Source organism: Sarcophilus harrisii, chromosome 2, assembly GCF_902635505.1.
Source record: "Sarcophilus harrisii chromosome 2, mSarHar1.11, whole genome shotgun sequence".
In the NCBI taxonomy this organism is placed as follows: domain Eukaryota; kingdom Metazoa; phylum Chordata; class Mammalia; order Dasyuromorphia; family Dasyuridae; genus Sarcophilus; species Sarcophilus harrisii.
The window spans coordinates 448,356,304-448,379,567 of record NC_045427.1 but is presented as its reverse complement, the minus strand read 5'-3'; the positions used below and the strand labels follow the sequence as shown (position 1 = coordinate 448,379,567).

The window sequence follows — 23,264 nt, the reverse complement described above, 5'->3', positions numbered from 1 at the left end:
AGGTGTGACTGAACGCGGTAAGGACTGGGATAGACCGAGATAGAAAGGTGACAGATGTCGGCGACTCCCTGGTATGAGAACCAAAATTTAAGGGGAGCTTGAAGTGTTTGGGGGAGTCACGGAGGTAATGTGGTGGGATAAGGCAAGTAAAATGGCAGTGGCCCGGGCCTTAACAGCGCAGGAAGCGTTGACTCTGGACAGCTCCTGCTTCCCACATTCACCTCCCAGAATGAGGCTTTGGGCCGGGACCACAATCCTTTCCAGGCTCCCGCTGTACGGAGCCCCAATTTCATTGCCATTTGAATGGTTGCAAGAATAAGTTTGGGATTGACCAGACACAAGGTCTTCCCTGTCGTGTCTAGTATTCAAGCCAAAGTGGGCACCTGCCCCATTTCGGAGTTTTCTGGAACCTGCGAAGTCAATTGAGGAGAGCCTCTCTCCAATCCCCTTAATTTTAGATAGGAAGGGTCCTGGCTAGCTCTGGGAGTCACTGCCCTTCAAGGTCAAAAAAGGGTCCCTGGGGACATAGATCCTCTCCCTGTCACACCCTTGTGCCAGCCCTCGAGCCTGGAATCTTTCCTCAGAGCTGCTTAGAAGCCTTTTTCTTTTGGTGCCGATTGCCTGCTGAGGAACTATCTTGACCCAAGAACGCAGCTTCCCTTCTGCATAGCCCCTCTTTGGTCCATACTAGTGCGTTAGCTCCCTTCCCTGCTCCCACTTCCCAGATCCCTGTTCCGGGTGTCTTCTCACCTAGAGTTAAGGCAGTTCCTGGGGAACTCTAAATAAGTTTCCTCGCTTTCCTGTTGACCTCTCCCAATCTCGTTATGAAATCTCTTAATTATGGAAAAGCTGTTCTTCATTCTCTTTCTTTGTATCTTCTTCCCCAACCCTTCTCCCTCCCATATCCTCTTCTCTTTCCTTTTATATTCTTGCCTCTCTCCCTATCCCTATTCTCGACTTCTTTTCCTTCTCTCCATGTTTTCACAAATTCCCCCTTTGTCCTTTTCCCATATATTTTATCCAACCATTTTTCCAGATCCCCTTCCCTTTTCTCATGCCTTCTCTCCTTGTTTTTACTCTCCCAAAGTCCCCTCTCTACCCCCTAAGTCCTCTCCCCTGTCCCTAGATATTCTTCTCTCACATCTTGGTCCCTTCTTTCTCTTTACATTTTCTCTGGATTCCCATGTACTTTTCCCATTCTCTAAACCTTCTCCCAGCATCATCTTCTCTTCTCTTCTCTTCTCTTCTCTTCTCTTCTCTTCTCTTCTCTTCTCTTCTCTTCTCTTCTCTTCTCTTCTCTTCTCTTCTCTCTTCTCTTCTCTTCTTCTCTCCTCTTTTCTCTTCTCTTCTCCTCTTCTCTCTTCTCTTTCTTCTCTCCTCCTCTTCTCTTTCTCCTCTCCTCCTCTTCTCTTCTATCCTCTCCTTTGCTCTCCTCTTTCTGTCTCTGTCTCTGACTTTGTGTCTCTGTCTGTCTCTTTCTTTTTCTCTTCACCCTCATATATCCTCTCCTCACTCTCGGCATCTTTTCCTTTTCTCAGGGTCCTTTCCTCTTATTCTTGGGTTCTCTTCCCTTTCCCCACATCTTTTCCTATCTTCTTTTATCGTTTCCCTTTCTCCAGTCTTTTCTTCTCTTTTCTCCTCAGTTTCCCAGTCCTGCAGCACTCTCCTATGTTTCTGCTCCCTTAATGAACTTTTTCCTTTTTTTCATTTCTTATCCCATTTTTCCCAGTCTTCTTACTCTTCCATGCCCTCTTTTATCTCTCAGAATCCTTTCTCCCGGCCTCTTCGTGTAATCTGTCTCTCCTCTTCCCCCCTTATTCTCTCCTCCTCCCACAGCTTCTTCCTTCATCCTCTCCCAGCTACCTCTCCCCTATGCAGGTGCTTTCTCCCCCTCCTCCCTTATCTGACCTCCCCTCCCAGACTCTCGGGTGCTAACTCACTCCGTATCTCCCCGGGACACAGGGGTTCTTTAAACGCACCGTACAGAATAACAAACACTACACGTGCACCGAGAGCCAGAACTGCAAGATTGACAAGACACAGCGTAAACGGTGCCCCTACTGCCGCTTCCAGAAGTGCCTGACTGTGGGGATGCGGCTGGAAGGTGGGTGTGACTCCGGGTCCCAGCCCCAGTCCTAACTCCACGCACATGCCCTAGCCATAGAATCCCCCTTTTCCTCCCTGCTTCCTTCTTATCCAGCACCAGCTGGTGCCCCACTCTGCAGAGTGTAGAAGGGGAGCAAGAATTGAGTTTATTGTAAAGAGAGAGAAGGGCTAGGGAAGTTGGGGAAGAGAACTGAGGGGAGGTGGCCCGATTTAACCAGTGCAATGAGTGGGAGGGCAGGTGAGGGCAGGTAGGGTGCTGGGAACCCTGGAGAAGGGGGAACTCAGTAAACAGAGGCAGCTTCTAACTGGGATCTACATTATTCTCTGGGTGATTAGCAGTACTGATCTTGATCTCTGGAGATCATAGGTGCATTTTCTGAAATTGGGTTTCATGAACTTGTCAAGTTTGCTAGTGCAGTGACAAAAGTCAGGGAAAATGGGCCATAAGCCTGGGCTCTAATTCCACTAACTCAACGTGACTTGGACAAGAAATTTAACATTTCCTCTTCTGAAAAAATGAAAGAGGCTGGCTCAAATGGAACAATTTCAGAATTTCACATTGAAAATTCCTTCCTTGCGACTCTTATGTTCTGTGTTCTAAAATCCCTTTTGTTGATTGTCTATAAATCAAGGAACATTGATATCTTAGCCTTTTCCCTTAAGGACTTTTACCCAAGGATGGAAGAAAAAAAAAGATGCATTGGAGGACTCAAATTTATGTAGTATTTTAAACATTTCACAGCTATTCTTCCATTATGAATTTGCGGGGAATGTAAATATTATCCCCATTTTACTGATGAGGAAATGAAGCTCAGAGAAGGAAAATGACTTGTTGAATGTTCAGACAAGCATACAATGTTCATAGCAAAGTGTTGGAGCTGGGAGTAGAATACAGGTCTATTGAATTCAGATCCATCCCTTCTCTCATTATGGCACACTGCCTTTGAATATGGAAGAAAAATAAGCAAGGTATGCCCTCTGAGATCCAATCAGTTGTATGATAATAGGGCTGGGATATCCAAATTTTATGATATGTTCCCAGGCACTCTTTTCTTAGATATTGACATTAGAGACATGTGGTCATGTCACTGGCTCAAAGAAACCCGGATGGTATGGAGTTGAAGGGTCTCATTTTGAGAACTGAATAGTTCGATTAAATTGGAAATCCATGGACTTGTCTGTCCAAACACACCTTTACTAAGCAACTACTGTGTGCATGACCTTGCACTCATCCCTGCTGAAGGTGATACCAAGATGATTAAATTATCGTATCTTTCCTCAGGGAGTTTGTAGCAGACTAAAGAGACTAAAGCAAATAAGGGAAGTATGCAAAAGAACTTGATAAGGTGATGAAAAGGGGTATAAATAAAATACTGTAAGGCCGGCTCACTTTTGGTATGATCAGGGAGGAGAGTCAAGGGAAAGAGTCAGGGGACACTCCATGAAGGAGGCAGCATCTGAGCTAAGCACTGAAGATGCTCCAGAGAGGTTTCTTCAGACGGCCGAGTTGCAGTGCTGACTCCGCTGGTTTTTACTGTGATCCTCTTACCCAGGGGATACAAGAAATGGCACTGGTCCATTTTCAAGTGCCTCTAAATTCCCTTTTCTCCATGGGTGGGGGAAAAGACAGGAAATTCATAACTCAAATCTCAAAGAACAATAGAACACGGAGCTTAGAATTTAGAACATGCATTGTTATGGCCAGAAAAGACCTCAGATCATTAACTGTTAGAACAAAGAACTTTAGAACTGGAGGGACCTTAGAGGTTGCCTGGCTGGAGGCAGTGGGGTACAATAGAAAGAGTATTAACATTGCGGTAAAAGATGGCACACTGTCTGGGTGACTGGCCAAATGATTTCATTTCCCTCGACCACTTTTCTCATCTATAAAACTGGGGGATGATCTCTTCTAGTTTCTAAGATCTTTTTATCTCAGAAAGGCAATATAATCTTTTCAAGATCACCAAGTGATCCAACAGTCAGGGCAGGGTTAGGATCCATTCTTTCCTGACTTGCTAGATAGGACTTTTCCCATGGCTACAATATCAACATCATTACTATATTCCTCAACAAGGCTGGGTTCAGGGACCGGGGCAATGCTGTCTCTGTGAGTCTCAGAAACGGAAGAGGGAATAGCAGAGGAGATTCTAGAGAAAGGAATTAGCCTCGACCCAAAGCAATGACTGACTGAGGCCTCTATTCATCTTCCTCCTCTTTCCTTCCCTCCTTCCCTCCCTCCATCTCTCCTTCCCTTTTTCCCTCCCTCCATCTCTCCTTCCCTCTTTCCCTCCCCCTACTTTTCCTGGGCCAAGGGAGGGCTCTGCCTGTTCCCTACAAGGCTCTCAGTCTGTGCTAGGAGATGGTGGGGGAAGGGCACCGAATAGAGGAGGGAGGGAGGAGGGAAAGCTGTGCTGCAGAGAAGCACCTGTTCCCAGCCAAGTGACACATTCTTGGGTCGTGGGAGGAACATCTGGCTGGGGACTAGGGAGGCCTTCCCGGGGGGAAGGAGCTTCCGGAAGGGCTGGATCCTGAGGCTGCCTCACTCAGGTTTGAACAAATAGAGATCCATTTATGCATTCATTCAAATAAATGCTGAGCACCTACTGTGTGCCAGCCCAGTGCTCTTCATTGTAGGAGATACAAAAATAAGTAATCCATTTCCCTGACTACCTTCTGACAAGGAGAAGAAACATGTATACAATGCAATACAATATGCATTTATTAAGCACCACCTCCGGGGGTGCCGAGTACTGTGCTTAGGGAGATACAAAGTACAGATGGGGGAAATAAAACACCAGCATCCGGGAAGCCCAGAAACTTGATACAGGCAGGATTTTCCTCCCATAAGGCAATGGGGCAGGCTGTTCTCCCCCTCCTGAAAAAAGATGCTCAGCAGCCCCAACCCCTTTTTTGAGAGGGAAAGAGGAAAAGTAGGAGTCTCAATTCCCTATATTCCCTCACCTGCATTTGCTTAAATCTAGGACAATAGATCAGAGTTGGATTGGACAATTTGAGGCCCAGGGCAACAATTTATTTGGAAGGTACAGAGAGTGAAGGGGTTCTCAAACTTAGGCAAAGCCATATTCCTTCGAGTCCCAATTGCAGTGAATTGCTAGTCACCTGCAATACGATTCAGAAACTAATTGGTAAATGAGTTAGGGTTATTTTTATGGAAGATCCATTATATAACTATGAAAGTATGGCTGGTGAAGCACTCTTCATTTAATTTAATCATAATCAGAGAATGTCAGAGCTAGAAAGGACCTTAGAACATAAAAGTCAGTTAGCAGGATCCCTAGAATATAGACCAGTGGTTCTCAAACTTTTGTTTTCAGTATCTTTATCGTATTAAAAATTATTGAGAATCTCTCCAAAGCGTTTTTGTTTATCTGAGTTATATTTATAGACATTTACCCATATTGGAAAAAAAAACTATTTTTGAATTTGTACACCCTCTAAAAGGGTTTCAGAGATCTCCAGGATTCTCCAGACCATACTTTGAGATCCACTGATATAGACTGTTAGACCAAAAATGAGAGAATGTGGGAGTTTAAAGGGACCTCAGAATATAGAATGATAGAAATGTAAGGAATTGTAATTCCATTCCTTTCAACAAACATTAATTGCCTCCTGTGTACAAAGCATTGTATTAGGGGTTAGAGATACAAAAGGGGGCAGAACTCTTTCCTTCAAGAAGCTTTCACTCTGAGGAATGTAATCTGTACATAAACATAAAAAAGAAATACAATGACAAAAAAAAAAAAAAAAACTAATTTGAAGAGAGAGAAAAGTCTGGGGGAGGGAGTTGGTGCTGAAGTCTGAGCAAGGCCTTAGTGGAAAAAGTAGGAGCTGAGCTGAGCTGAGGGAAGATGAGGATTCTGACAAGCATGTTTGAGGAGTCAGTTTGTAGGCATAAGGGATGGTGTCTGGGAATGCTCAGAGGTGAGAGAGGGAATGTCAGGTCCGAGGAATAGCTAGGGGTACAGCTTGGCTGGAATACAGAGCTCACGAAAGGAAACAAGAGCAGGGGGATGGTTGGAACCAGATTCTAGGAGCCTTGAATGCTGAGCTCAGGCATATGTATTTTATCCTAGAGGCTGCTGGGATCCAAAGAAGTCATTCTGAGCAGAGGAATGACACGGTCAGAACCTGGGATGTTAGCACATAGGATCTTAGAATTGAACACCAAGCTCCCAACCCAGAATGCTAGGATCGAAAGGACCCTTAGGGCTCCATAGTTTCCTTTTTAGATGAGAAACAGAGGGCCCTGGGGAGAAGCGGCCCCTGTGCAGACCTGGAGCGTCAGGCTTTCACTTATTAGCCACTAAGAGCCAGGGCTGGGTGGGGGACGGAGATTGAGCCAAGGGGGTCTGGGGGCTTCTCTCTGCTCACTGGGAGGACTGCTTGACGAGGTCCCTCTTGCCTTCTGCACAGCTGTTCGGGCAGACCGAATGAGAGGTGGGAGAAACAAGTTTGGTCCCATGTACAAGCGAGACCGTGCCTTAAAACAGCAGAAGAAGGCCCTGATCCGAGCCAATGGATTCAAGCTTGAGACGGGCCCACCCATGGGACCTCCTCCACAAACTGACTATCCCTTGGCACCAGCCCTGCACCCGGGGGCCAAGGGCTTGGCCCCCGCCCCCCCTGCAGGGCCGCCTGGTGACTATGAGCGGGGCCCCTACGGTCCGCCAGGTCTGCCCATGGCTGTGCCCACTCACGGCCCTCTGGCGGGCTACCTCTACCCTGCCTTCCCTGGCCGTGCCATCAAGTCAGAGTACCCAGAGCCCTATGCCAGCCCCCACGAGCCAGCCCCGCCCTATGGTTACCCTGAGCCCTATCCTAGTGGTCCCAGCCTGCCAGGGGTCCCGGAGCTCATCCTCAAACTGCTTCAGCTGGAGCCTGACGAAGGCCAGCTCAAGGCCCGAATCCTGGCCTGCCTGCAGGAGCCCGCCAAGGGCCGGCCTGAGCGTCCCACTCCTTTCGGCCTCATGTGCAAGATGGCGGATCAGACTCTCTTCTCAATTGTTGAATGGGCTCGGAGCTGTGTGGTCTTCAAGGAGCTGGAGGTGAGTGGCCCAGGCCAATGGTCTCCTTATCCCTTCCCTTCTGCTCCCCTTTCCTTCCCTTTCTTCTCACCTCTCTCCTTTTCTCTCCCTTTTTTTATCCCTCTCCTTTTCCCTCTCTTTCTCCTCAATAACTTTCTTCCTTTCTGGTAGTTCTCAGGTCAGAAATCTGTGATTCTACTGGGAAAGACTAGTGTCCACTACATGGTGTGATGGAGCATGGGAAGAGCATGAATTAGGAGTTGAATCTGTGTTTCTGATCCTGCTGTTTGCAGTTTTATTTGTTTATTTTTCCAGTTAAGTGACTTGCCCAGGGTCTATCTAGTAAGTGTCAAGTATCTAAGGCTGGGTTTGAAGTCAGCTTCTCCTGGCACCTCAATCCCCCCTGCTGCTTTTTATCTGGGTGAGCTTATCCAAGTTAAGTCGCTCCTCTGGGCCTCAGGCCCTGCCTGCATCCTCCAGCTGTCAAATGGCAGGTGTGAACCTGAGTTCTTCCAAGGTCCCTTCCTGTGCTCCTATGACATGACAGAGAAAAGAGTCCATCAGATCTCGGTTCCCATTCCCGTTTCTCCTTGCCTTGTCTTCCTCTTTGATTTCTTCCCTCCAGCTCCCTCTGGGACTGTGCCCTCTCCCTTCTCTTGTCTTCCTCTCTTTAGCTTAGCTGAAAGGGACTTAGGGACTCAGGATCCTCATTTTCTGAGATGGAAACTGAGACCATAGGGGTTAAGTGACTTGTGCAATCAGACAACAATTAGCAGTAATTAGTCAGTCTTTGTTTGCTCTTTCCACTATTCCTAGTTCTCTCTTTCTTTCCCTCCCCTTGCCTTCTTCCCCTTCTCTCTTTCCATCTCCTCCCTATCTCCTGCTCTTCCTATTCTTATTTCTGCTTCCCTCTTTGATTTATTTAAATTCAAAAATTGAAGCAGACAGTCTCAACTGTCCTCCAGTCCAATGAAGAGATATCTCTGTTGTTTTTTCTGTATCTTTGTGATATATAATGTGGTGAGAAGAGGAATGAATTGGGAGTAGGGCGACCTGGTCTCCAATCTGACTCTTCCATTCATTCATTATGTCCTGTTAGATGAGTCTCTGTCTTTGGGCCTCAGTTTCCTCACCTGTAAAGTGAGAGCTCTGGTTGAGCTGCCTCCCAAGATGGTGCCCAGATGTATGGTCTCTTGCATCTCTGCCCTGTGGGATTCTCTGGTGAAAGAGGTGGAATCGATTCAGAGGTTTTACGTAGCTTCTCGGAACACTGTAAATGCCAGGATAGGGTCCTGGATCCTTTTGGTCTTCTGGGCTTATGGAAAGGGATTGTATTATTGTGTATTCTCCTGCCTGCCTGCCTGGCTTTGCCCACAGCTGGAAAACATGTATATGTTTTATGTATTATATATATGTATTATGTATATATGTATATTATATGTATTATTACATGTCTATATATGTATTATTTTGCATACCTGCACATATGTTCATATGTGCATAAATATGTTATTATTATTGTATTTTTCTACATGCATATACATAATATGTGTGTTACCATATATTGTTCCACTGGTTCTGCTCTCTTCCCTCTGCCTACAATTCATTCAAACCTTCCCCAGGTTTCTCTGATGCTTAGTTCTTGAAGGCCGTGTTTAGGGGAGCTCTGACTAATCCCACTAACCCAAAAGGCTGGGACTTTGTTGATGGGCTGTGCGTCTGAGCCAGGACCAGCCTCACTGAGGATGGAACAGATAAGCTGACTTCATGTAGATGAATTTTCTGGCCTCAGCAATTCTCTCAGTTCTCTAGATAGTTTTATCTAGGCCCAGAAGGTTAGTGCGCTGGTGGAGAGTCATCGTGGCCCAGTGGGGAAGTCATTGCCTCCAGAGTCAGAGAAGCTGGGTTCAAGTCCCACCTCTGACACGCAGGAGGGTCACTCAGGATCACAGCTCTCCTCTAGAATGGAGACTGGGACCAGATGAATTCCAAGGGAAATGAGTCTTTGATGTGTTAAGGGACAAGAATGAGGAGAAGAGGATAGTTGGGATCTTCCTACTGATAGTGTTTCTGGCAAAGGCAGCCTGGCCTCTGCCTCACAGTGCTCTCCCAACTCCTGGGCTGGTTCCCTTCCATCCTCTGTCCCTCAGTCTGAGATAAGAAGGAAGGCAACAGAGACAGCAGAGACACAATAAAGAACTTCCCCTTAGATGGAGCGGGCCTTCTCGGGGGGCGGTGGGAGCCCCCGTCTCCACCACCGAGGGTGGGGACACGGACTCTGAGAGGGCACTCATGGGTCCCGCCCTCTCAGGTCCCGCTCCCTCGGTGGGCGGCCGAGCTGCCCGAGACTCAGGCCGGGCTGGCTTCAGGACGTGGGGGGAGGCGTCCGTGTGGGGAGGTGCTGTTTGTCTCAGGCCTATCAGTGTTTGCCCTTCACTCCAGCCGGGACATTGTTGTGCCTGGACCGGGACTGTAAACAGTGGGGCCAAAGTGGGCTCTGGGGCTGGTGCAGCTTAGGCTGGCGCTTGTCAGTGCTGCAGGCCAGAGAGCCCCACAGCCAGTGTCCCACAGAGCAAAGACCCTCTCGGCTCCCGAGACCAGGCGGGCGAGGACCAGGGGAGGGTCTTAGGTACCTGACTCCAGAGGGTGCCTCCTGGGAGAAAGAAGGCTGGGGGGACGGAGGGAGTGCTGTGTCCCACTCTCGGGGGCTACCGGGTAGAAGCTGGCTGACACAGCCCCGGAGCCCATGGGCAGCAACTGTGTCTGCTAGGATAAGTCATACTTCATAGCTGGATGTAAACGTGGAGCTTGGGGAAGCGAGCTGTGGCATGGGGGCAACTTAGCTAGGAAATATGGACTCCAGGGGAGGCAAACATCTCTTCTGGGAGGCCCTTGGTCCTTTCCCATGCCCAGGCCTCATGGAGGCATCTGGAGGGCAGCAGAGTAGGCAGACCCTGGACTCCAGGGCAGGGTGGCTGCTAAGGTGCCATCCCCACCAGCCCTTCCCATCCAGGGCTTTCTGCCCACTTTGATGAGTGTTTTTTCCTCTTCTACTGGCTGGGCCTTCCTGCTTCCTGTCTCCCTTTGCCCAGGTCAGCATTTGCCCCAAGAAACATCCTTCAGAGCCTTCTACAATATTCTTAAAACCTTCCTACTATCCCACACCACTGGACACCACTCATAGTGTAGGACAGTGTTGTTAAAATAGCTGTGCAGCTAAGTCCCCTCTGGCCCCCAGAACCTTCTTGCCAGCTTGGGCCACATGTGCGTTCTTTCCCGCTGGGACCTGGTGGGGCTCAGCAGCCCAGGAGCCAGGGGCTTCATGAGGGTGGGGGCAGCTGGAAGGTCCTGCCCCATTCCTTAATTGGCAAAGCATCTCAGACCCCAGCCTTCTCTCCCTTATAGTGGGATCCTGGCTAATCTACTCCCCCAGCATCTGTTGCACGGGTGACCTCCAAGAAGAGAGAGAACTTTAACGTTAGAGCTGACAGGGACATCAGAGATAGGAGGTTAGGCCACAGAATGTTAGTAGTAGAAAGAGCCTTAGAAGGTAGTAGTAAAAGAAAACTTGGGACAGAACATAAAATCTCAGAGCTTCACCGAGCCTCTTCTAGCTGACGGGTGAAAGCTGATTCCACTAAAGTTCTTGGGAGTGAATTCATTCTAACTTCTTATTTTCAGACAGCCTGCCCTCTACTGTGGTACCCACTGCCCAAGAGAGTTACAATCCTCTCTGCCCCGACCCTGCCCAAACCCTGTGTTATTCTGAAAGCTGAAGAAGGGGCGGGGGTTGAAAAGAGAGCAGGGGAGGACCATGGGAGGAGGGTTATGGCTAATAGTCCCTTTTGACATCAGTTCACACTCCACGTCTGGCCTTTGAAGCCCCCTGGAGCCACGATTGGCAACAGATTTAACTCCCCAGATATATGGTTTCATTTAAGGGGCAGTAATTCTGTCAGTCTGTCTCTGACAAATGAGCCCCCTGCCTGCCACTCTGTAGGGCCAGCCGGGAGCATGTCAACCACCGAGAATTACAGACCCGAGCTGGCCTTCGGCAAGGAGACTAATCAGAGCATGGAGGGTGCAGGGGGCTCGGGGGGCTGGTCTGCTGTGAGAGGCCCTCGGCAGGCCAGGGGTGGGGGCGACGGGAGCGAGGTCAGCGTGACATCCATAAATACCCTTCTGGAACGAGACGGGATGAGATGTGTCAAGGTGCAGGGAAAGATTTGCAGCCTCCCCTAGTCCAGGGAGGAGGACTTGTAGGCTATAGGGAGTGGGGCTGGCCCAGGGGAGTGGTGGCCAACTTTGTCCTAAGGGCTATAAATTTCTATTTTTATATATATTTTGGGGGAGGAGAGGGCATGTGCACAGGGGGAAGGATGGACAGGAAAATAACCTTTAACTTGAGCTTCGTGAAGGTTAAACCAATTGTCTCTGGTTAAATGAAGGTCCCAGCCACCTGCCTTCCAAAAGACTCACAGAATCATATGATGCTTGAACAGACAGGGACTGTCTAGAACATAGAATGTCAGAACTGGAAGGGACCTCAGAACACAGGATGTGAAAGCTTGGAGCACTTAGAGATGATCTGTTCTACATTTATAGAATGAGGAAACCAATCCAGTGAAGGCAGTGACTCGGCCAAAGTCTCTGTAAATGAATGATGGAGACAGGACTAGAGTCAGGGAAGCCACCAGGATAACTGGATTCTTCAGTTTTCAGTGTGGGCATTTACAACTCAGAAGTCAGCAGATACTGACAAATCAGGGCTTGATTTATGATTTTGTTGACTGTCTAGACTTAAGAAAGTGGTCAGAAAAATATGAATAATGCAGTAGATTAAACTATAATGTGCCTTGCACACCCAGACCCTAACCTTTCCCAGCACATTCCTGACCAGATATCATGTCTTTTGATTCCCAGGCTAATGGTCTTTTCCATTTCATGCTGTGTTGATTGACTGAAAGTTCCATTGATCCATCTCTTAACTAAGCATAGAGATGAGTTGAAATTGAAGCAAGAAGGAGAGAATGAAATAGGCTCCCATTGCAGTCCAAGGAATTTGTAGGAATAAGTCAGTCACTCCAAGCATTCTTATAATGAATTGGGTTAGGGTTATTCCACCTTTTTCATTAGACTGGGAAAGATGAGAGACCCGGGTTCAAGTTTGGCAATGTGACCTCGGGGAACTGACCTTTTCTGGGCCTCAATTTCTTTATCTTTAAAATGGGGATAGTCATCCTTCCACTGTTTCCCTCATAAGATTGTTGTGGAGAAGGTGTCTATTATTAATTATATAGTAGTACCTCTCCCAAGTATAGTTCTGTTCTGTTCTCAGAACCACTTTGTGTGGGAGACAAGGATTATTATCCTCATTTTATTAAAAAATTTGAGGCCCAGAGAGAAGAAGCAATTTCTAGGATTCATGGCAGAGCTGGAATAGAACCCAGTTCTCCAGATTCCCATCCCCAGACTGTTTGTCCTAAGCTAAGGAGGGATGGAGGGTAAGGCAGAGTTTAGAATGAATAAGGCTGGAGTTGGCTTTTGCCAGCAATGCTCTCTATATGCAGAAGCTGTTCTGGGGTTTCCGCATCCCTGGGTCACAGTGACCCTTTTCCCTTCTCCTGGCTTCAGGAGATCTTTTTATCTCTCATCTCATTCAGCTCCAGCACTAATAGCCCTGGGGATGGAGGCTCTTTCTCTGTCTCTAGGGCCCTGGCTCCCACAATTCACCAGGTCAGACCTCCATACCATCATTCCTTCAACAGAAATGATGGCCGATGGTCCCCTGCTTTAGGCTCTGTTTGGTGTCCTGTTCAATTGTTAGGGCTGGACAGTTGAAGGGAAGGTTGAGGAAAGACAGAGAAGGAAGAGGAGGAGCATGAGAGAGTGAAGGAGAGCACACTGTTCCCCCTGCTTAGTGCTAACCTCTGTTCAGGCTCTTGATAGGCAGGTGGATGGTCTGATAGCCAGTCTTGTTAAACATAAGGGACTTAGCCACCATCAGGTGGCCATTTATGAACTGAAAAGCAGAGGTAATTCATTATGTGACCTTGGGTTGGTCCTTTCCTCTGAGTCTCCATTCTTCATCTGTAATATGAGGGACTGGAACTTCTCCCACGCTGTCTTCAACACTAATCTCTTATAGCCCATGCTCTTATTTTCCGAGCTCCCTTTCATCTCTAACATTCTATGTTCTGACTTGCTATTGTTCTGAGATCCTCTGACACTAATATTCTATATTCTCAAAGCTGTCCTAACCCTAACATTTCATGCTCTGAAGTCCCTTCCAGTTCTGACAAACAACTGTGTAAGCAAGAACTGGGAATGAGGAGGAGTCACCATCGAGGAGGCTTCGATTATGAACCTAAGGGGTTCACAATTGCAAGTTAAGAAGGATACTTGAACCCAGGTCTTTTGCTCCTGGGTCTGGTCTTCCTTCCACTATATTACAACCGCCACTACACTTGGTACCTCCCCTGCAGGTTCTCGGGATACTCGCAGCTTGTGCTCAGGGGACCAATTGATTGTCTCTGTGTCTCTGTGACAGGTGGCCGATCAGATGAAACTTCTGCAGAATTGCTGGAGTGAACTGCTTGTCTTCGACCACATCTATAGACAGATCCAACATGGGAAGGAGGGGAGCATTTTGCTGGTCACTGGCCAGGAGGTACCACTTTTTCTTCTTTCTCATTCACCCCTTCCTATAATTTCCACCTTCCTTCTCTTTCCCCCTATTTCTGGCAATACTTTGGGACCTGCTGTTCTCTAGGCTTTGTATTCTAAATCTGAAGTTCTAAAGGATGAGATTCCAAAAAGGAACAGAATTGTTTTTTCTCTTCTCTGTTCTACTCAATTTTTTGTTTTTGTTTTTACAATTCCCCTGTTTGAAATAATTGAGGTATAGCTCTTCTATATGCTTTTGTATATTTCCTTTTTTCCCCTTTAGCAACCAGAAAGTTTGGGTTTCTCAATAAAATTTTCAATGTGATATATTATTATTAAATATTAATTAATCATATATTTACATCATTACTAATAATTATTAATTTATAATAATATTAATATATTATTTTGTTTTTCCAAAGCATTTGAGATTTGTGTGGGTTGTGCAGGAATTGCTAACCTCATTTTACAGATGAGGAAAGTAAGGCGTGAGCAAGGGAAATGACAGTTAATTATCTATCAATGAAGGGAAGAATGGAACCCAGATCTGTTGACTTGAAGCCTGAGGCTCTTTCCATAGCACTGAAAATAAAGACGCAAAAGTGGTTAACTGCCAAGTGGCGATATCACAACAGATCACACAACATAGATGGCTACAGTATGGAGTCTCAGAGCTGAAAAGGGTTTTTGAGGATATCTAGTCCAATCTCTATTCCACAAATGAATGCCTTTAATGCCATGATCCAAAACTTGCCACGTGGTTTCCACTGGAACACATCCAGTGAGAGGGCTTTACATTCAAAGGAGTCTGGGGTCCTTTCTCACTAGCCTCTCACCACCTCCTAATTTAAAATCTTAGACATGACTGTTTCAGAGATGGAGTCTTGACCCTCTCCAGCATCATTTATCTCCCAATTTGGAGGCTTAACTTGGAAAAAAATGAGAAAGGAAAATAAGTGTACAGTACACACTGTACTGTACTGTGTGTGTTTAATGATAGTATCATAGGGTAGCTAGATGGTTCAATGGATGGAGCACTGGACCTGGGGTCAGGGAGATATGAATTCAAATAGAGCTTCAGATAAGAACTTAGTATCTGTATGATCCTGGATAAGTCACTTAACTCCTGGTTTTGGTTTGTATTTTTTGGCAGCATCTAGATAGCTCAGTGGATAGAGTGCTAGATCTGGAGTCAGGAAAACCTAAATTCAAATCTCAGTCAGTGACTTGACCTCTATTTGTTTTAATTCACTGGAGACAAACCACTATGTTTGCCAAGAAAAGTCCATATTGTGATATAATCCAAGGGGTCAACAAATTCTGACAAGGCTAAACAACAACAAATTATAGATTTAGAACTGGAATAATGGCTCTTAAAGGTCGTCCAGTACAGCCCCCTCATTTTACAGATGAAGAAACTGAGAGAGGGAAGTGATTTGCGCAAAGATCACACAGAGAGGGAAGTTGATGAGCCGAAATTTGAACCCAGAGCTGCTCTCCTATCCAGGGTAATTTCCAGTGCGTTGGGAGCGCTCTGTCTATCTGAGAGTTCAGAGTGTGAGTTTGTAGGTGTGTCTGTGGCCAGGAAGGTGCCTGCGGCTCCGAGGGTGTCCTCGGACATGGATCCAGCGTGTGCGCCAGGGTGCCCGGGCTGTGAGTGTGGGCACGTGCCCTGCCACTGGTGGGGAGCGGGCACGTGGTGCCGAGGGGTGAGCACGTGTGGGTCAGCGTGAGCCCGCGAGCCTTCTGGTAGGCTTGTGTTGGAAGGAGCAGAGAGCTGCGGGCTGCTGACCCTGTTCAGGGAGCTCAGTCTGAGCCCGGCTCCCATTCACCAGGTACAATGATTCACAAACAACAGCAAACGGCGGCTCAGGGCTCTTTGTGCCTGGAGGGCCCTTCAGAAACTGGCAGTGTCATCTCTGGGTACAGCCACTGCCGCTTTGGCTCCTGCCTGCCTCCGAGGCCGGGGCTGGGGCGGCAAAGCCAGGGCGGGCGGGAGGAGAGGGATCGGGGGAGAAGACCCAGAGCCAGGGCTGCCGCTTCCCAGGGGCCACTCACCCCTCGAGGCCTCAGTTTCCCCATCCTAAAATTAAGAGTACTTAGATTAGATCTTCAGTTTTCCAACGCTGTGGTCTCACAGCCCTCTTCAAAATGAAGAGAACTGCCCCTACCGAAGAGCTTTTGCTTCTGTGGGATACATCTATCAATATTTATTATATTAAAGTGAAGATTGGCATTTTTAATAGTAGTATTATAAACGTAATTTTGACAGCATAGACCACCCTCCCTGACAAGGTCTCAAGGACTGGTGGTAAGGATTTGTCTCCACTTCTTCTCCCATCAGCTCCTCTCTTTCCATATTTCTCTGGGTTCAGCAAGGTTCTGTATCCTGGAGACCCAGCTCCATCACTGACTTGCTGTGTGATCGGGGAGAGTAATTTTCCATTTCTAGTCCCTTAGTGGTCTCTGATATGATGTGACAGAACTAGGTGGGACAATCTAGGATGTTCTGGGATCAGATTCTGGGAGGACCCTGGAAGAGAAAGATAAACTGAAAAAAGAAAAGGTAGGATTGAGGAAGAGAAAATGCTCTACTTCTTTGTCCCTCCATCCCAGAGATGGGAGACATTAGCCTGGACCTTAGGGACAAGGAGTTCAGAACTTCAAAATGACAAGATTCCCTGCTGGGAGAAAGGGGGTAAAGAGGGGTTGTCCTGGTCCCCTGTAGAACTGTATAGACTGAATATGGTGGTAACAATATAGGATTTTTTCCTGGACCTCCTGATTTCTGGTTTCTGGACCTGGTCCATTAACTATGAGGACCTGGAAATGCTCACAGGTCTGCCATTAACCCACTGTGTGACTTTAGATAAGAAACTCAGTTTACATATTTGTAAAATGAGGATGTGGAAATAAATGATCTCTAAGGTCCTTTCTCACACTAACATTCTATATTCAGTCCTAACATTCTGTGTTCTGAATTCTCTCCTAATATTTTATATTCTAATGACCCCTGACAGTCTGTGTTCTTTCTGTGGTCTAACATTCTATATACTATGGTTCCTTCTAGCTCAAACATACTACATTCTTTTAAAAATAGATTTTTTATTGAGATCTTTTATCTTTTTTTCATTTTCATTTCTGAATATTCCTACCTCCTCTATTTTGTGAGCCTTCCTTTGTAACAAAGAAGAAAGAGGGGGAAAAGTCAGTTCAGGCAAATTAACCCACATAGACAGTTCACGCTCAGAGTCAACTCAGCTCTGCAAGGAAAGGGGAAATGCTTTATTTCATTTCTTTTTCCACGACAGGCTTGGATATTATGATTACATGGAGCTCTGTTTTGTTTTCATCAAGCATTCTGTATTCTCAGGGCACTTCCATCTCTAACAGTCATGTTCTTGGGTTCTTTGGAGCCTTAACATTCTATTGCTTGATATACTTATGCCTCAGTTCAAATACTATGTTTTAAGGTTCTTTCCAGGTCAAGAATTTGATGTTTTAAAATCTCCAGATTTTATTTTTGGAGGGAATGTGAATCTATGAATGAAGTGAAGGGAATTCTGGATAAAGAAACAACCTTTACCAGTTCAGAAAAGCAGCTGTTCTGTAACTTAAGATCTTTTTTTTCTCCTTCAATTGTATTTTGTTTTTCCAATTACGTGTAAAGACAGTTTTCAACATTTATTTTTGTAAGATTTTGAGTTTCAAATGTTTTCTCCCTCCTCTCCCCCTTCTCTCAGACAATAAGCAATCTGATATATGTATACTCATTTAAAACATATTTCCATATTAGTCATACTGTGAAAGAAAAATCAGAACAAAAGGGAAAAACCACAAGAAAGAAAAAGCAAACAAAAAAGGTGGAAATAGTATGCTTCAATCTGCATTCAGAGGTCTCTCTCTAGATATGGATGACATTTTCCTCCCAAGTCTATTGGAATTGTCTTGGATCACTGCATTGCTGAAGATCATCACACAATCTTGCTGTGTAACTTAGAATCTTAGATCTACCTAGAGGTCCCAAGAAACAGTGACTCGGTGACGTCCAGAGTCACGCAGCTAATGTGGGTCAGAGACAGAACCCAAACCCAGATGCCTCTGACTCTGAGGCCAGGTTTCTATACATAATGCACTGCTGCCTCTTGCCCTTCTCTCCCAGTTCCAATAACCAGAAAACTTCTGAATGATTTCAAATGAAATCAGTCAGTGGATAAAATTGAGGTACAAACTCTTTCCCTGCTCTCCCAGCCCAGCCCTGGGCAGACAATGTCTGTGTCTTGTCCAGGGACCATAGTTTCTAGAGGGGGTTGTGTGTCCATAAGGGGATGTAGGTGTAGAAATTGGGTTGATGACTTGATGACGAGAAATTGGGTTGATGACGAGAAAAAGAGAATTAGACCCTCTTGAATAGGTGTGGTGGTCTTTGTTGCAAATATCCCTCTTCAGATCACAGATTCAGAGCCAGACAAGATCAGACCCTAGAGGGAATCTAGCCCATTTTGTAGATGAGACCCAAAGGAAGAACTGACATACCTTCTTCTTTTAGCCAGGTCTCTCCCTCAAAATGAAGAATCTCTTTTTTTTTTAATCACATCACATCACATCATCCAGTCTCCCCCTCTGGTTTGGGTAAAAGGCCCTGGTGGCTTCCTTCTGATCCTGAGTCCTACTTTCTCTTACTCCAGGTAGACTTATCAACAGTGGCAGCCCAGGCTGGGTCCCTTCTCCATAGCCTAGTGCTCCGGGCCCAGGAGCTTGTACAGCAACTACACTCGCTACAAGTCGACAGGCAGGAATTTGTCTGCTTGAAGTTCCTCATCCTCTTCAGCCTTGGTGAGTGTGCAGCTGGGTGGGAGATGGGTGTGGATGGGACCAGAGTACTGGATGGAGATGGGAAAGGGGGAGGTATTGAGCAATGTGATTTGGAGTCAGAAGATTCAAATCAGAGATATTGTGACCTTGAATGTGTCATTATTAACTCATTTGATGCTCAGTTTCCTCCTCTGTATTACAAGAGAATTAGACTTGATAATCTCTTAGATCCCTTCCACTATAAAATTTTTTATTCTAAGATTTCTTCCAGTTCAAACATTATGTTTTTTGTTCAATCATCCTACGTCCTGAAATTCCTTCTAATACTGGGATTCTCTTATTTAAAGTGCCTTCCAGCTTTAATATTTCATGTTTCTTTGATACTGGAAAACTATTTCCTTCCTCCGTCCCCCCACACTGGGGGGAGCATGGTTCACAGAAAAACCTTAGCCATTTGGTTTCTTCTGGAGGAGTCAGGCAGGCATCTATCACCCCCTGTCAATCAACCCTTCACAATGAGGTCTAGTTGTTTACCTTATATCTAGAGCAATTTAGCAAGGATACACAGATGGTCTCAGCATCAGGCTACACTAAAGACATCTATCTCACCCCCTCCTCTCACTCCCTCAGCCCGTACACCCTCCAAGTGATAGGGGGCTAGTCTGATACTCATCAGCCTTGGCTGGGGGCCCAATCTGGCTCTGCCATATTCCAAAGGCCAGTGGGCTAACATAATAGCCACCTCCTAGTTGCAGAATGTCAAGTATTCTGGAGGGAGTTTGGAGATTTTGCAATGAATATCAAGATTTGAGTTGGGCAAGAAGATTCATTCATTGATTCATCCATTCAACAAACATTTATTAAGTAACACTGAGCAGAGCACCACACCCAGGGCTGGGAAAGATGCAAAATCTAGAGACTAAATTCCTGCCTTTTAACATCAAGCAGGAAAATAAGACACAAATCCAGATATCTCCAGTGTACAACATTATATGACAAATACATTGCAGTGTTAGAAAACGGGGTAATATGAAAGATTATCACCAAACTGGGAAGCGGAGAGGGGAGCGGAGACCAGAAGAGAAGGCTTCTGGGAGAAGTTGGTGCTGAACTGGCTTTCAACGGCTAGGTGGGAAGTCTTCTGGAGAAGGGGGGAGGGAGGACTGAAGCATGGAGTGGGGGAAGCATAGACTTGAGTGCTGAGAGTGGGAGTGCAGGGGAACGGACCTGTCCAGCTTAGTTGGAGGGAAGAGAGCTTAGAAGAGAAGGCTGGGGGCGGGGCGGGTAAATAGACGATTTTTCCCTCTTAAATGAATAAATTCTGTCTTAACACAGCTATTCCCTATAAAACAAACATACCAACAAATCACAAAGTGAGTTCCCTGAAAAGCAAAACAACACAAAGGGATGTTTATGATTGATAATAGTACAATTGTATCCTTTTGTCATTTGCTGTTTGTTTTAAAAAAGGGAATGCTGTGTGCTTTAAATTTGACAAGCCCAGGAGGCAACGGCATCACCCATTGTATTCAGCTAGAGTTTTGCTGTCATTGAATATTGTCTTTTTTGACATAGTGGTACTCTCATATGAATGTTGTTTCCTCCTCAGCTTTGCTCACTTCTCTTTGTATCACTTCATTCCAGGCTTCCCATATTTTTCTGAAATTTTCATATGTACCTTTGTCAACCTCCCTTCCCTTTGCTCTGTCCTCCTCCACCTTTTTGAGGGGAGCCGTCCTTATTTTCTTTGGTGTAAAGAGTACTCAGTGAACTGCCAAGGCTGGGGAACATCTGCCTAATTTAGAGAATTAGATAGTTGCCTGGGGCAGGTAGAGGGTGCTTAGAGTGCCAGAAATCAGAAGGAATGAGTTCCAAACCAGCCTCAAACACTGATAAGCTGTGGGCAAATCCTATAACCTCTCAGCCTCTGTTTCACCATCTATAAAATGGGGGTAATAATAGTGTCTACCTCACAGTGTTGTGACAATCAAAGTGCTTTGCAAACTTTAAAGTAGATAATGTTTATTATATTATTATTATATTAATGCCTAGGGTCACATATCCACTACATGTTATATACAGGACTCCAACCCAGTTCTTCCTGACCTCAAGGTTTAGTGATATGCTACTGTTTATTATTGCTTCAAGAACAATGATATCTCATTATATCAACATATCTCAATTTATTTAGCCATTCCCCAGTTGTTGAGTATATAGTTCGTTATCAACTTGTTGCTGTCCTAAATAATACTGCTATAAATATTTTTTTAAAGACCAGTATTTTCTTCCTGTTTGTGAGCAGGGGTTGGGTTATATGTGTATGATTATGGGCACATTCAATTGAGAATGATTAGAAAAGATATTTATTATGTGAGATTGTTTATAATAGGGATGATTTGGTATATGTATAATTGAGATGATTTGGGGAGTAAATAGTTGGGGAATGATTTGGATATATTTATAATTAGGTGATGATGGGGGCACATGTGGTGGGGAGGTGATTGAAGGAAGGAGTAAGGTGTTTGGGGGATAATTGTGGGAAATTGGAGTGAATAGTTGATTTGGAGAAGGTAAAGATTGTTTTCTAAGCATGAAAACCTGGAAAATAGTAAGTTCTAGTCTTCCTAAGGAATTGTTTCTTACTTTGACATACTCCAAGCTACTAAATAGTGAGCAGGAAAGAAGTGCTAAGGGTGGGTGGCATATTGGAAATCATGCTGAATTTGGAATCATCAAAAGATGAAGATAGAAACAATATTTCTCTTACTGAGTGGCCCTGGACAAGTCATATCTTTCGTCAATATTTTTATCCATAAGATGGGAGCAATACTACGTCTGGTATCTTCCCCATTGGGCTATTGTGAGAATCAAATGAAATAATGTCAGTGAAGATGATAAGGTCATAGATTTAGAGGCAGAAGGAAATTTATAGGTTATCTAGTTCAAATTTCTCATTTTACAGATAAGGAAGTAGGTGTTTTGTAGATCATAAAGACAACAATAATGATTTACATTTATATTTTTATTTCACAAAATGCTATATAAATGTGAAAATCTAGTTTAATGAAAAGAACAGTGAATTTGTCATTTGAATATATGAGTTGGAATCTCAGTTAAGCTATTTGATCTTGGACCCTCTCTGGGTCTCAGTTTCCTCATCTACAAAATGAAGGATTTTGTTTAGGCTGCTTCTGTTTCTAAATCATGTAATCCTAAATTATTATTGTAATTAGCCCCATGCCTAGAATTTCCCTAAATTCCAGAAGTGAATCATATAATTCCCAATCAGAATGGAAACCTTAGACAGGACACAAAGATTGGAATGGGAGAACTTCTCTCAGAGGAGAAGAAAGGGGGAGTGCCTCCTTTCACTGATAATCTCCTTCTCCCTGGTCCAAAAAAGAACTAAGGGGCATGAACACCTCAGCTGGAGGATGTCTTTAGGCCAGCTTGAGGATACAATCCTGCTCTTCACCCTGGGTGCCGCCTTCTTGGGCTCCTGGCCCAAGACTTCTGTGTTTCTATGATTAGCTACCTTCTGACCCAGACTAAATATCCCAGAATCAGAGCAGTGACAAAGAAAACTCCTCCTTGCCCCATTTCTCAAATTTAAATCCTTTCTCTGTCACACCAATCCCTTTCTTCCTTTCTTTGGGTTTATAGTTCTATAACCTGCTTCTCTCCCTCCTTGTCCCCTCCATCTCAACATTTCTGCCCAGACTGATCTGATGATATCTGTGGGAGTCTTAAAGGCCTTTTCCTTCTATCCTCCCACATTAATTCCCTACTTCTGTAACTAGCTCTCATTCCTATAACACTTTATAATTTATTATTAATAGAATTGTCAGCATTTCTATAGCACTTCAAGGCTAGGGGAAAAAAACTGTTCCCTTCACCACAAGTCCATCAGGTATTTAGAACAACAATTATCATCCTTATTTTATGGGCGAGAAAACTAAGGTTCAGTAAAGTTATATGACTTAGATCACATATCCCTGATCAGCTAGTGAGTGTATTTAACTACTGAATTTAATTTCCCACTACATTAGACAGATAGATTGATCGATTGATCAGCAGGACCTGACCTACAGGATACTTCAAAATTTGATTAATCTGCTTAATTTTCTTAAGAATTCAGGTACCCCTCTATGCCATATCAGCCTTGTCCACCGTGGATAAGTGTATCAAGTCTGGTCACTTTTGATCTTTGCCTCTAATACATTCTTCCAAAATGGAACCTTAGAATATAGAATTTCAGAGCAGAAAGAGATTATAGAACATGAGAAAGAGAATCTTAGAACAGAGATCTAAGAGATATTAGCCCATATAATTTTCCATGGGATCATATTGTTTACAACTTGAAAGGGTCCTAGATCATAGGCTAGAAGAAGAAAGACCCTTAGACTACAGCTTCTAAGGTTGAGGGAAGGGAAGGAATTAGATCTATAGAACTAAAAAACTGGAAGACATCTCAGAGGCCATTTCTCTCCAACCAACTTATTTTGCAAATACAAAAAACCCTGGGTTGGTTAAATCCAAAATCACAAAGGCAGTAAGCACCAAAGATTGGATTTGAACCTGGATCCTTTAATTCCAGAGTCATCAGTCTACATTTTACTTTTGCTGCCTCCC

General features: G+C 45.1%; 1 protein-coding gene across 3 annotated transcripts in view; it reads left to right on the top strand.

Moving 5' to 3' along the window:
* Positions 1 to 23,264, top strand: part of NR5A1 (nuclear receptor subfamily 5 group A member 1) — a 49,998-nt gene that overhangs the window by 10,212 nt on the left and 16,522 nt on the right. For all 3 annotated transcript variants that reach the window (XM_031954286.1, XM_031954284.1, XM_031954285.1), the window contains 4 exons: positions 1,963 to 2,104; positions 6,541 to 7,172; positions 13,702 to 13,821; positions 18,506 to 18,653. In XM_031954286.1, coding sequence (XP_031810146.1) covers positions 1,963 to 2,104; positions 6,541 to 7,172; positions 13,702 to 13,821; positions 18,506 to 18,653 — 1,042 coding nt within the window. The remainder of the gene's footprint in view (positions 1 to 1,962; positions 2,105 to 6,540; positions 7,173 to 13,701; positions 13,822 to 18,505; positions 18,654 to 23,264) is intronic.